General features: G+C 57.6%; 1 protein-coding gene across 1 annotated transcript in view; it reads right to left on the reverse strand.

The window, feature by feature from the left end:
• Positions 1-12,147, reverse strand: part of ACOX2 (acyl-CoA oxidase 2, branched chain) — a 36,094-nt gene extending 23,947 nt beyond the window's left edge. The window contains exons 1-9 of the mRNA XM_006779128.2: positions 12,053-12,147; positions 8,936-9,108; positions 8,366-8,528; positions 8,043-8,194; positions 7,553-7,660; positions 5,170-5,289; positions 4,561-4,676; positions 3,730-3,902; positions 1,004-1,166 (exon numbers count right to left, since the gene is read on the reverse strand). Coding sequence (XP_006779191.1) covers positions 1,004-1,166; positions 3,730-3,902; positions 4,561-4,676; positions 5,170-5,289; positions 7,553-7,660; positions 8,043-8,194; positions 8,366-8,528; positions 8,936-9,092 — 1,152 coding nt within the window. The 5' untranslated portion in view covers positions 9,093-9,108; positions 12,053-12,147. The remainder of the gene's footprint in view (positions 1-1,003; positions 1,167-3,729; positions 3,903-4,560; positions 4,677-5,169; positions 5,290-7,552; positions 7,661-8,042; positions 8,195-8,365; positions 8,529-8,935; positions 9,109-12,052) is intronic.
• Positions 12,148-13,602: the final 1,455 nt, after the last annotated feature.

A 13,602-nucleotide genomic window follows, 5' to 3' on the forward strand; every position in this document is an offset into this window, starting at 1 on the left:
ATTATTCTTAGCGAAATAAGCCAGTCGGAGAAAGATCAACATCACATGATCTCACTCATATGTATGATATTATGATGAACATAATTTGAAAAACAAGAATAGATCCGGAGACAATTGGCAGCAGGGACGGGGGGAGGGAGTAAGAAGAGAAACCAAAGGACTTGTATGCATACATATTAGCATAACACCAATGGACAGACACTGGGGCAGTGGGGGCTTGCCCAGGGTGGGAATGGCCGGGGTGGGGGGGTCAATTGGGGAAAAAGAAGACATATGGAAAACTTTAGACAATAAAAAACAAAAGCAAAAACTCCTAACCATCTTCAGACTTTCAAGTCCTTGGGAGGAAGTTTGTGTCCCGTAACCTGCCCACACTTCACTTTCCCCACCTGTGAATGGGCCATGAACGGTGCCTGCTGGGCAGGTAAGGGTCAATGAAGCGATGCTTATAAATGATCATAAAGCACAGGCCCGCACAGGCTGAGCTCAGTACATGCGAGTCCACGGCCCTTTATCCGACACCCTGGGGGCCAGATGTCTTAGAATCAGAATAATATTTTGAATTTTAGAAAGGTAAAGCAGCCATTTAAGGTTGATTATATATAATACCCCTACGAGGAGTCCGGGCAGCCTTAGAGGTCACACACATTAATGTTTCTGCTACAAAGCGTATCATACTCCAGGGGTAAGTCCGCCCAGTTCGGGTCAAACTATGCCACCAAATGAGTTCTAAACACTCTTGCTTTTCAGAGCTCTTGGGGTTTAAATGTGCATCAGGGGTTGTGCATGTGTTCTGTATACTAGGTGTGATTATTTCCTCTAACATCTTTTGAGCTTTTGGGGGGCCATCTGGGGTGGATTTCCTTGTCAGGATGCAGTTCCCCTGGGGTGCGATGGGATGCTGGAAGGCTGGGAAGGAGCAAGTGGAAGGACCCCTGGGAGGGAGCACAGGCGGAGCCGTTTCAGCTCCTCCTGGCTCTGCCCACCAGCACACAGCAGGTACCTCGGGCAGCAGGCTGAAGTCTCTGTCCAGAATGGCGCTGTAGGACTCTTGGAAGAATTCCTGGAGGCTGGTTCCCATGAAGTGGAACGCGTAGGCCGTGGCCAGCTGGGGAAAGAGCTTGTGCTGCTGCGTCTGGTAGTCCAGGACTTTGGCCTCCGGGTCGCTGGGGCAGGAAACGGGGGAGGGTTAGAAGACTGAGCCACATTCACCTTCCCGTAGCCCCACGGCCACAAAGCCTTACCGAGGGCGTTTTTATACCTTACTTCTATAAAACTTGACCGAAATGATGTGAGGCTAGTAATAACCTCTTAAAATTCCACCTGACAGGAGTAACCACTCATGTCACCGCAGACAGACGGACATTTGCTTCTGGGTTATGGGTGGTGCCCCTTGTGGGCGAGGTTTACAAAATGACAGCACATCCTGCTAAAACCTGGAGAGCTCTGCATTCTAACACACGTGGTCCCAAGGATTCGGGGCGAGGGCTGTGGATTTGAACCTTGACCTTTCCCTGCCCAGCTGCGGCACGAATCACTGACTCTGAGGCTGTACACTCGGCCCCGTGGAGTCGCAATGGAGGGACTGCGCCTGCTTTGTCCATGGCTGCGTCCTTGGGGCCGAGACTGGGGCCAGCAGGCAGGGCTGTTCCCGCTGCAGCTGTTTGTGGATTGGCAGGCCTGGCAGAGAGAAGCCGCCCACGGCTGACGGGGGAAACCGGGAGCCTCTTCCCTAGGCAGCACCCTCAGTGGGATGGACGCACTATTATAACCATAGTTGACTTTCTACAACTGGGCTCTGCCAGGACGTCATCGGCAGCCCTGCCCAGCGCCTCTGTTCTCCAGAGCAGACACCTCCTACCCAGCACTGAGCCCAGGCTGGCGAGGGAGCCTTGGGTTTGCCAGAGGAAAGGACCCGGGGCCAAGGGCCAGACATAATTGACTGCATTTCATCCTCAGCACCAGCCTGAAAGACCAGTCCTGTCGTGCCCGCTTATAGATGAGGAAGTGAGGGACCAAGAGGTCGGACAGCTCGCCTAGCTCCCATCACTGACAGGTGGCCCGCAGGCCTGCTGGGCATCCGTCCCGCAGTCCATTTTGCCCTGGACTCCTGGACCCTTGAGCCCTTTGCATGAGACTCTCCAACTGGCTGCTCCAAGGTCCAGTCTCTACCAGTGGGAAAGCAGACCCAGAGCGGGCAGAGGACTTAGCCGGGTGGGACAAGAACTGCTGGGGTGAAGCCTGTCCTTCAGCACCACGAATTCAGCCAGTTCTTCTGTGCCCAGCTCTGCCCTCTGTGCCCAGCTCTGTCCTGTGCCCGACTCTGCCCTCTGTCTGGATCTGCCTCCTGCCCAGCTCTGCCCTCTATCTGGATCTGCCCCATGCCCAGCTCTGCCCTCTGTCTGGATCTGCCCCGCCCGGCCCCCTGCCCATCTCTGCCCCCTATCTGGATCTGCCCCATGCCCAGCTCTGCCCTCTGTCTGGATCTGCCCCCTGCCTGGCTCTGCCCTCTGTGCCCAGCTCTGCCCTCTGTGCCAGGCTCTGCCTTAGGTTAGGTGCCCCCTGCCCAGCTCTGCCCTCTGTGCCAGGCTCTGCCCAAGGCCAGGCTCTGCCTTAGGCCTGGCTCTGCCCTGTGCCCGGCTCTGCCCTCCCTGCCCAGCTCTGCCCTCTGTGCCAGGCTCTGCCCAAGGCCAGGCTCTGCCTTAGGCCTGGCTCTGCCCTGTGCCCGGCTCTGCCCTCTGTGCCCAGCTCTGCCCTCTGTGCCAGGCTCTGCCTTAGGCCTGGCTCTGCCCTCTGGCCCAGCTCTGTCCTGTGCCCGACTCTGCCCTCTGTCTGGCTCTGACTCCTGCCCAGCTCTGCCCTCTGTCTGGATCTGCCCCCTGCCTGGCTCTGCCCTCTGTGCCCAGCTCTGCCCTCTGTGCCAGGCTCTGCCTTAGGCCTGGCTCTGCCCTATGCCCGGTTCTGCCCTGTGCCCAGCTGTAGCCTCTCTTCCTGCGGCACCACATGCCCAGGTTGCACTTGCTACATCCTCGGAGTGTCCATTTGGGACATATTTATTCAAAAGAGTGATTTAGCTGAAATTAAAATTTAACCGGTAGACCTGTATTTTCATTTGCTGAATCTGGCAACTGTGTGTGTGTGTTTGTGTGCATGTGTGTGTGCATGCCTGTGCACTTGTGACATGTACACGTTAAAGCAGAGGGCACACTCAGCCTTTGCTATTTGGTGCACGGAGTGGAAGTGTCAGCCTAGCACTGACATCCACGTACAACTCAGCGTATCCAAGCTTGGACAGGCCACGGTCAGATGCTGACATTCACAGCCAGACAGAGCCCACTTCAGCCTGTGGAGTCTGATGTAGCCACTGGGCTTTGCCAGACATGATTACTCACCCCCCGACAGAACCAACTTAGGAGCCAGTCACCTGCAGCTGGCAACCGGCTGACCAGACCCAGCTGTGCAGGACCTAGTTGGACTCAGACAGACAGACAGATGCTCACACGGCCCAATGAGGCCAGACACTGACAGACACAGGTCGGGCCAGCTGATCAGCCGGAGTTGGGGAACAGGTAGAGACGCCGCAGATGGGCCAGGCCCGGGTGGATGTGTGCGCGTTGAGGGGTAGTGCCAGCTCCCAACACGTGCTCGGGCAGAGGGGACCTTGCTAGGGCCAGGCACCGAGGGACTGAGTCGCCCTGCCTGCATGGTCAGCCTCTGGGAGCCCCTTGCCTGGGCCGGAGCCGGGATTGGCGGCGGATGACTGAGTAGCGGATGGCGATGATGCAAGCCTTCTCCAGCAGCGGGTTGATCTCGTCCAACAGCAGGCCCACCCGCACCACCACCATGGAGAGGTAGTTGCTCTGCGCCGTTCCGAGCTTGATGTAGGTGCCATCTGGCAGGACCTGGTGGACCAAGGACAGGTGCGGGGTCTGAGCCAAGGCTGCCAGGCTGCCTACACCCAGGACCGGGTCCTCCATGCCCTGTGGACACCACAGCCCTCGAACCACTTACCCAGAGCAGACAGCCCGCCATCAGCCAAAATGTGCTCATGCGACTACGCTGCTTGTTAGAAGTGAAACATCTGTGCTTGTGACTAAATGGCCACTGCCTCAAGTGCCCTGGTTCACAGCTCCTCTCCTGGGACACCCTGGGCCTTCCCAGAATCCATAGCTAAAGGTAATGCCTGCCCAAATGTGCACCTCTAGGACTTTCCCCAGCACTTGGCTGGTGTCTGTTCAGCGACTGTGTCCAGTCCGCACTCTAGGTACATATCCATGTTGTCCTCAGCCCTATCCCTCTTCTCTTCAGATAGCCTTGCCACCCATCTGCCATCTAACGAGGTGAGCATTTACCCAGGAGAACTCTGAGGCTCAGAGAGGCCAAGAGACTTGCCCCAAATCACACAGCTCCTAAGCCGGGCTTTTACCCAGGTCTGTGGGACACCAGCGCCTCTCTGGGGGAGATATGCCCCAAACTGGCTCTATGGAGGAGGCCCAGAGCCAGCAGCGCTTGCGGGGGATCTCCAGGCAGCGCCGGCCTGCAGACTCCCCAGACCCCTACCTGTGCAAAGCGACTCAGCATGTTTTCCCTGGGGATCCGCACATGGTCCAGTTGCAGGAAGCCATTGTCTGTGTACTCAAAGTCCATCTTGGGCCCGATATCTCCAGCAGTGACTCCTGGAAGGAGGTGGAGTTGGGAACGTGGGTCCATTGAGTGCTGGCTCTGTGCCAGGGACCACACACTCTAGCTCCCGAGCCTCAGAGCAGCCTGTGACACTGGGTTGTTACACCTGTTTTGCAGGTGACCAAGCTGGAGTCAGACAGATGCTGCATCTCTAGATCACCCAGCTAGTTGGCATCAGGTCTGTCCAACTAGACTCTTCCCTGCCCCAGAGTGACCGGTCCCGGCTTTTCCCAGGGACTTCTGAAGCCCTCAGGCAGGGAGCGCTGCCTGAGCCTCACAGCAGCCTGTGACACGGGGTTGTTACACCTGTTTTGCAGGTGACCAAGCTGGAGTCAGACAGATGCTGCATCTCTAGATCACCCAGCTAGTTGGCATCAGGTCTGTCCAACTAGACTCTTCCCTGCCCCAGAGTGACCGGTCCCGGCTTTTCCCAGGGACTTCTGAAGCCCTCAGGCAGGGAGCGCTGGAGGGAGCAGCACGGCTTACCTGGCAGGAGGGTGTGGTCCTGGAGGCTCCGGATGGGCACAATGAAAGCGTGCATGCCCTGCCGGGCTCCCGAGCAGATCAGCTGGGCCAGGACCAGGGCGTGGGTGGCTGACCGTCCCACTGAGGGCAGACAGACGAGAGGCCAAGTGTGATCCCGGTGTGTGAGGCTGGTGTGCAGAGCACAGGCGAACCCTCCCCACCAGGGACCTGGATGTGAGCCAGTCTGTAAGGTGTCAGGAGGGCCAGTGTGGTGGCACGGGGAAGGGAAGGGCACTTTTTGAGGCCGGATGGGGGTTGGTTTGATCTGCCTCAAAAGATGTGGGACAGGGGAGGATCACAAGGAGCCCTGAGGGCGAGGGGCGTTTTCCAGGGGAGTCACATGGGAAAGGGTGTGAAGGCAGAGGGAAGAGCCTGCTCAGAAGCTTGAGGACTGGATAGGCTGGGGGCACTAGGCAGAGAGGAGGTAGCATGCAGAACACAAAGGGATGCTCGTTCCGGGTTCCCCTCAACTCACAGGGCCCTGGCTGGTTGGAAATGACTGGAACCACGCAGAGAGCTTTATGTGTGTCTGATTCTAGAATACACTGGGTTGGAGAGCCATTTGGTGGCTGGAGGTACAGGGGCTTCTGTGGAAATGTCAGGTTTGTGTAGCAAGCGCCTACCATTACGTAGGCAGGACCCCCATGGGGCAGGGAGGCTCAAGGAGCTGATGGAGACATCGAGGGACCAAAGCTATCCTCGCTCTCGTGTTCTCCCTCTTCCAAAGTCAAACCCTGACAAAGGCTAATGATCTTAATGAAAACAGTCCAAATGGAGCAATCTGGGGAAGCGTGGCATCTATTAAAATCTGGTTCTATGACAGCCTTCTGACTGAAGTGTGTGCCCTTGAGTCATTTTCTTTGGGGTCAAGGAGACGGGTGTGTGTGTGAGGATGCGCGGCAAGAACAAAGGCGCACGGCACAGGGACGTGTGCTCACCGCTGCCCCCACCTGGCTGAGAGGCGCCTTTATAAAGTCGCTGATCACAGAGAGGGGAACCGCCAAAGACATTGTGAACAAGCTTTTTGTTTTTTTCTGTCCTCAAAAACCTACTAATAAATGACTCTGGCTCGGCTGGTGTGGCTCAGTGATTTGAGCATCGGCCTATGAACCAGGAGGTCATGGTTCGATCCCCAGTCAAGGCACATGCCCTGGTTGCAGGCTCAGTCCCCAGTAGGGGGTGTGCAGGGGGCAGCCAGTCGATGATTCTCTCTCATCATTGATGTTTCTATCTGTCTCTCCCTTTCCCATCCTCTCTGAAACCAATAAAGAAATGTCTTTTAAAAAAATGACTCTGCCATCAACCTAATTATAATACAGTTAATCACCATTTATCAAAACCCAGGTGGTGGCAGGCCCTGTGCTGGTGCTTTCCGGTTCTGACAGGGCAGGCGATGAGGCCCATTTTCCAGAGAAGGAAACTGAGTCTCATAGAGCCGAGTGACCCCTCAAGGTTATCGGCCTGGAGAAGGCAGAGCTGGGATTTAAACTCTGCCCAATTTCAAAGGCTAGTTACTTTTCTCTGCAGCTGTGAAGCAGTTTTTCTTTCTCTGCCTGCCTCTCCATCTTCGTCTCCCCTCTCTCCTCCTCCTCTCTCTCTTCCCCACCATTGCTTTCATGTCCCTCTGATTTCTCCAGCCTCCCTCTTTCTCCCTCTCTGCTAGTCTCTCACCTCTCCATGTTTCTCTTTCTGCTCCTCAATTCGCTGTACATGTATTTTTCCGCATAAGCGTTCCCTGATGGGTCCCCAGCTGCCACGGTGTGTCCCTGGCAGTGTATTCTCAAACAGGAGGCAGAGGGCCTCCGTGAGACCGCTTTTTGGGGCCAATCGCTGAGCCTCAGGGAAACGCGGACGCCACCTGGTGGCCATGGGAGGTGCCGCGGCCTGATCGGCGCTGGTGGGGGGGTCTGGAGCAGGGACAGGGAGGGCTGCTAATCCCGGTGTGCGCGCCTGCTGGTGGCGAGCTTTGGGAGGTGAGAGGACTGGGACTGTGGGAGGCTGGGACTAAGCCAAGTGTGTGTTCTGTGCACGCACACGTGTGTGCCTGTGGGAGGGGCTTTGGCCTCAGCCCCCAAAGGTTGGGTCGACTTCCTTAGTTACTTCCAAGTGCCCTTGGGGCCTCTCAGCCACTCACTGATGAAACTCTTCACCCCCCCCTCCGCCCCCGCCCCTATTTTACAGAGTGAGAAACTGAGGGTCCAAGAGGTGAACTGACTTGCCCAAGGCCACTAGCCTAGAGCAGGGAATCAACTGGGGTCGGATGGGCATCAACGTTAGTGATCCTTCACCATCCAGCTTTGTTCTCCTTGGGGACAGATGGGGCTGGCGATGGATGGACACTCACGGTCACCCGGCCACCACTTGGTGGCGGTTAGCGTGGGGCTGTGCATCACAAACTCCTGGGTGTCTGCATCGTAGGTGGCTTCCGTCTCCAGTCCCTGAAGGTACGTCCCTTGGAATCAAGGAGGGGAGTTAGACTCGGGCCAGGGTGGGGATCGCACCAGCCCAGTACGGGTAGGGGTACCTCCCAGCTGTCCTTACAGGCATCGCTCTCCTTTCCCCCGGGCTGTGTGGGCGACACGCGGCCAGCCCAAGACAAGGATGGCTGCTGACATTTCCGGAAAGAACAGCTTGCCATGACCCCGTGAGACATTGTTTGTATAAATTAGAAAGAGGCACCACCCCCTCGACCAGACCCTTGTCTGCCATCTGCTGTAAGACTGGGGCAGGATCTGATCACAAAGCTCACTTTCCTATTCAGTCTACACATCTATGACCACCGAGCCGTGAGCAGGCCCTGGCACCATGCCCTCCAGGCAGCAGCCCTGGCTCACCGTGTCCCAGCTCTGTCTGGGCATACGTGGCGATGATCCGGAACTCGTTGCAGAGCGGGGCCCACTTGGCGATCTGCTCCTCTGAGCCCAGGCTCTGCAGGGATTTTAAGAAGATGTGGTGTAAACCTAAGGCCAGGTCTCCAGTGAGGGCTCTGTGGGGGAGAGACACCGTGGTTGAGACAGGGTGCAGGAGGGAAGGGGCCCCTCGAGTCCTGCCTTCCCAAGAAGCACTGCTGTGGTTGGGGGAACTCGTTCATGGGCCTGGGGCTCTGGGTGATCCCAGGTGAATTCCTCTCTGCTGGGGCTGCCCGTGGAGTGAGCACCTGAAAGCGTAACGAAATTCACGACTTTGTTCCGACCAGCCCAGGCGCTGTGCTATCATGTGGAGGTGGAATTTCTTCTTCACGCCGGCTTCGTAACGTTCATTCTGGCTCATGAAATAATTATCCTTCAGGCTAAACACTGGGTCACTGTGGATGATGCTCTCTGCCAGGAACAGACAACAGTGGGCTTAGGGACCTGAGTGAGGTTCCCGGCACCTTCACAGCTTTCCACCCCCTTGCCTCTGGCCGTGGGAAGGAAGTCAGATGTTCCTGTCACTTGACAGATGCGATGGCTGAGGCCCAGAGCTGGGAAGGTGACTTGCCCGAGGTTACAACAAAGCGATGCAGCGGCAGAATAAGGACCAGCGTCCAGGCTGCCTAGGACTCTTCCCTCAGATGGGCTCAGGGGGTGTTGGCATGATAAAGATGCCCTGGAGACCAGAGGGAATCCGCAGCGGTGGCATTTTGAGAGCAAACCTTGTCATTTGAAGGTGGAAGTGCTGGTGAGAGGCTCTTCTTCCAAGAGCAGCTTATGGGCACAAAGCAGACGCCCCACTCCCACCTCCTTACCCACTTTCCTCCGGAGCGCAGTGTTCTCGGCACCTCCGTCGAGGATGTTGGTGAGCCTTTCCACGTCGAAGGACGGCTGGCGCCTCTCGCTCTCCATGTCGGGGTGCACCTGCCAGCTCCAGGCATCCCCCATCGACACTCGCGCTGGGCTGCCCATCCTAGCCTGGATCTGCCTGCGGTCGGAGGAGAAAGACAGCGGTCCCTTAGCTGAGGTTTTGCGCTTCATCGTTTCGGTGACCTGTGGTCGAGCACAGTCCAAAATGATTAAATTCCAGAAATAAGCAATTCACAAGTTTAAAATTGTGCAGCATTCTGTGTAGCATGATAAACATCCCTCGAATTCAGCTCTATCTTACCCCAAAGGTGAACCATCCTTTGCATATATCACTGTCCCTTTGTCACTTATCTCAGTTATCAGGTCAACCATCTGGTGTCACAGAGCTTGTGGCGAGTCACCCTTACTTCACTGAGTGATGCCCCCAGTGCGAGAGGGGTGAAGCTGGCAGCGCAGACAAGCCAGAGAGAAGCCGTAAGTGCGTCCTTTACGTGAAAAGGCGAGGGCAGTAAGATATTTTGAGAGACCACATCCATATAACTTTTGTTACGGTATACTGTTATAATTGTTCTATTTTATTATTAGTTACTAGAGGCCCAATGCACGAAATTCATGCAAGAGTAGGCCTTCCTCCCCCTGGCTGCCGGCTCCGGCTTCCCTCTGGCACCTGGGACCCAGGGTTCCCTTGTAGCCCTGGTTTGGTCTGGTCTAGTTAGCATCTTATGCTTTTATTATTATAGATGGCTGTTAATCTTTCTCTTTTTTAAAAATTAGGAATGTCAATCTTTATTCTTTTTGTTATGGTTCATCCTCACCTGAGGATATTTTCCCATTGGTTTTTATATTTTTTTAGAGGGAGCAGAAGGGAGGGGGAGAGACAGAGAGAGAAACATTGATGTGAAGAGACGCATTGACTGGTTGCCTCTTCCATTCGCCCTGACCAGGGCCAGCGATTGAGCCTGCAACCGAGGCATGTGCCCTTGACCAGAACCGAACCGGGGCCCATCATTCCTCAGGCCGACACTCTATCCACTGAGCCACACCGGCTAAGGCTGCTGTTAACCTCTTACTGTGCCTAATTTATACATTATGCTCGATCGCAGGTACGTACAGTCTTTAGCACTATCCGCAGCTTTACGCACCCATGGGGGTCATGGTACAGATCCCTGTTGGATAAGGGGGGGCAGCCGTATGCCTGGCCTGGCTGCTCTGAGCCGAGGCGAGCTGAGGACCTGTGTGCAGGAGGAGTGCCAGGGCTGAGTGCCAGCCAGGGCCCGCCTGGTGCCCCTCCACCCCACGTTCTCCCTGGGGCATCGGCTGTGACCCAGGCCGAGGCCTTGTCCAGGTGTCGTAAGCAAGGATTGCTCAGTAAGGGGCAGGTCGGTACCTGTTAGCCAAGATCTGGGCAGGCTCTGACCACGAAGCTCATGCTGTCACTGCAGCCTGTGCAACAAGCATCGCCTGGGGAGGTCCTCACGAAATGTCAGTGAGGGTCAGGAGGGAACCGATCGGGGCGGGACTGTGCGTGGCCTTTAGCGGCAGAGCTGGACGCGGCCAGGGGTTGGCTGGGGTCTGGTCACAAAGCGCGTGCTCTGTCCCTGCTCCAGCCCCACCACAGGGCCCTTGGGGAACCTGTGGTCCCAGCTACCGGGTCCCCTCAGTCCCCCTTTTGGGTTCATTTGCCCATGTCTGTGAGCCTGGAGGGTGCTGTGGAGCTGGGGGGAGGACGCTGGCTCCTGGCCCGTGAAGTGTTCTCCCTGGAAGCCCTGTGCGTCCCTCGTAGCCACGGTGGGTCCTGCATCCTCCGCAGCAACCCCCGGCCTTCCCGGGCCTCTCAAATCCGTCAACCCCTTCCATCCCTCGTCCCTCAGGGCCTCAGGGGCTCTTGTCTGTGCTCCCTGCTGCCTGGATGGGATCTTCCTGGAATCTGCTCCTGACCCCCCGCTTGTGGAACGGAGCCCACGTTCTCCCTTCCTCCTGCACTTTGCCTCTTATCTGTCCCCTGGTGCTCCTACTCAGCCCCAGCCTCCAGCGCCCCTCCTCTAAGAAGCCTCCCTGGCGGCACCCCTGGGAGACCGAGCACCCCTTCAGGGCCCTTATTTGCTCCAAGGCGCCTCCCTAGGCCATGAGTGCCCGGGGCTGTCCCAGGAGCCTCGCTCACAGGGGACGCCCAGCCTTCCCGCAGGCGGCACCACTTGGATCCCCTTTCTTTTGCACCGACCCTGCAGATCCTCTACTGGCATCGCGACTGCTTGAGAGTTCAGGAGCCTCAGGGAGGGAGGAGACACGGAAGGCCTCGCAGCCACTCGTATGCAGGCTGCCAAACCCACACCCCGAAGTGGGTGGCTGGGCCCTGTGGGCGCTGACCAGGGGCCTGGCAGGGTCACAGGCCCCCTGGATCCCTGCAGGGCCACCTAGCCAGCTCCTCTCTTCCTGCCCCACCTCCTCGCAGCCTCCTGCAGCGAGCACTCGCCCCACCCCTCACCCCAGGCTCGCCCCCACTGGGTCTTCCTGCACACTTCCCCAGAAGTCCTTGGCTCCCTAATTACTTCTTTCAAGTCTTTTTAAATATATGTTATTATAAAATGCATATATGTTTTATTGTTATAGTATTACAGATCTCTCCCAGCCCCCCTACCCCCTCCTCCCAGCCCTATCCACCTGCCCCCCGACGGGGCTTCACTCCCCTATTGCAGGGGGCCATGGGTCTTTCAGGTCTGATCGGTCACCTCTGCCCCGGCTCCCAGTCTCCCGCCCTCTGCTCCGCTGCTTCTTCTGTGAGGTGTCCTACCACACAGGATAACCAACTCCTTTCTTCTGTTGCTGCTTATTGCTGTCTCCCCCTCCTAAAAGGTAAACTCCAAGAGGCAAGGCCCTGTCACCTTCATGCTGTCGCTCCAGCCCTAGCACAGGGCCTGGCCCAGAGGCCGTGTCTAGTAGGTAAGTGTCGAGTTAAAGAAAGCAGTGCTCAGAGGCACTGGGAGCCGTGGAGGTCACTACTTCATTGGTCCAGTTGGCAGGGGTCTTCCAGTCCCCGACCCTCAGCCCGGGATCCGACTCACCTCTGTCCGGCGTCTGCACTGCAGGCCTGGCCGCTCCAGCTGTGGCAGGCCCAGGCTTCCGGCGAGCAGCCCAGCCCCTTTCTCCTCCCCCGAGGGGAGGCACGGCCTCAGCTGCCAGCCGCCCCAGCTGAGCTCACCGTGTGCTCTCTCCTGCCCCCTGTCGCCCTCCAGCGGCTGTGCCTGCACTGTGCCCAGCGTGGAGGCTGCCATGCCGAGGAAGCAGGAGAGGTGGCTGGGCATGAAGCTGGCTGGGCAGCCTCTGTCTTCCTCTTCCTCTCCCTCCTCCCTGGCCCTGCCTCCCAGAGCCGGGTCCTGGGAGGGTGCACACACCGCACTCGGCATAAGGAAACCCCACGGCCCCCGCCCAGAGACCTGGGTTCGAATTCCAAGGTGTGACCCTTCCTCATCTCCTCCCAGGCTTCCCTTCCCTTGTCTATCACGTACAGGCTACACAGGAAAGCTCCTGGCAAGCTGTAAAGCCCCACGCATTTTAATTTGAGATTATTACGGCTTTCCTGGTTCCCATTAAAACACTTCTCAAATCCCGAGTGATGTGTCACGGTGGGATTTCTGATTCTGGGCGGTCTGCTGGTGAGCTGTTTATGGGCAGGGGCGTGGGTCCCTAGGCTGTACAGGAGGCACTGATGTGTTGCCTTATCCATTCATAGCTTCGAGTGCCCACAATGCACTGGGGCACATACTGCAGAAGCGAAGCAAAACTAAACTAAGCTGAGCTGGGCTAGTCCCCTGCCCTGGGGAAGCTTCCGGCCGGGACTGGGGGCTGCTGGGAGACAGTCCCAGGAGGGCCGAGCAGGAAAACCTAGACGGGAATTTAGAACTTGTTTCCACGGGAAGCCTCGGGCCCCTCTCCCGGCTCCCGCATCCCCGACCCCTCCCGCTCACCTGTCCAGCTGCTCTTCACCTGTCATCTCAGCACAGAGGCGCCCGCGCCGGGGAAGTCACCGCAGGCCGGATCAGACGCTCAGGGCCTGCGTTCGGCCTCCGCGCCCTTGCCCTTGTGATAATGAGAAGTAGGCATCCGGCCTTGGCGCTCGCTGAGTCCTGCCGCAGGGCTCCTGCCTTCCATGGCGTTGGCCGGGCCCCAGGCAGCTTCAGGAGAGACCAGGCAGGACCTCCGCTGTCCTCTCCCGTGGGGTTGTGTGGACAGCATCTCCTTCTCCGTGTGACAGCCCCTTGGCGTCCAGAGTGGTCGGGCCTGGGTCACAGGGGCCTGGCATGCTGGTGCGGCTGGCTGAGCGACTGCTCCAGCCCCTGCAGACGCCAAACTGGTCCCGCGTGGCCCCACGTGAAACACATTGTTGGTATAAATCTCCCAGCAGGCCCCGCGGCCCCACGTGAATCACATTGTTAATGTAAATTTCCCGGGATGGCTCCCGGCCCCATGTGAACCACATTGATAGTGTAAATCTCCCAGCGCGGCCCACGGCCCCACGTGAACCACACCGTTAGTGTAAATCTCCCCGCGCGGCCCACGGCCCCACGTGAACCACACCGTTAGTGTAAATCTCCCCGCGCGGCCCACGGCCCCC

Source organism: Myotis davidii, unplaced genomic scaffold (genome assembly GCF_000327345.1).
Source record: "Myotis davidii unplaced genomic scaffold, ASM32734v1 scaffold189, whole genome shotgun sequence".
In the NCBI taxonomy this organism is placed as follows: domain Eukaryota; kingdom Metazoa; phylum Chordata; class Mammalia; order Chiroptera; family Vespertilionidae; genus Myotis; species Myotis davidii.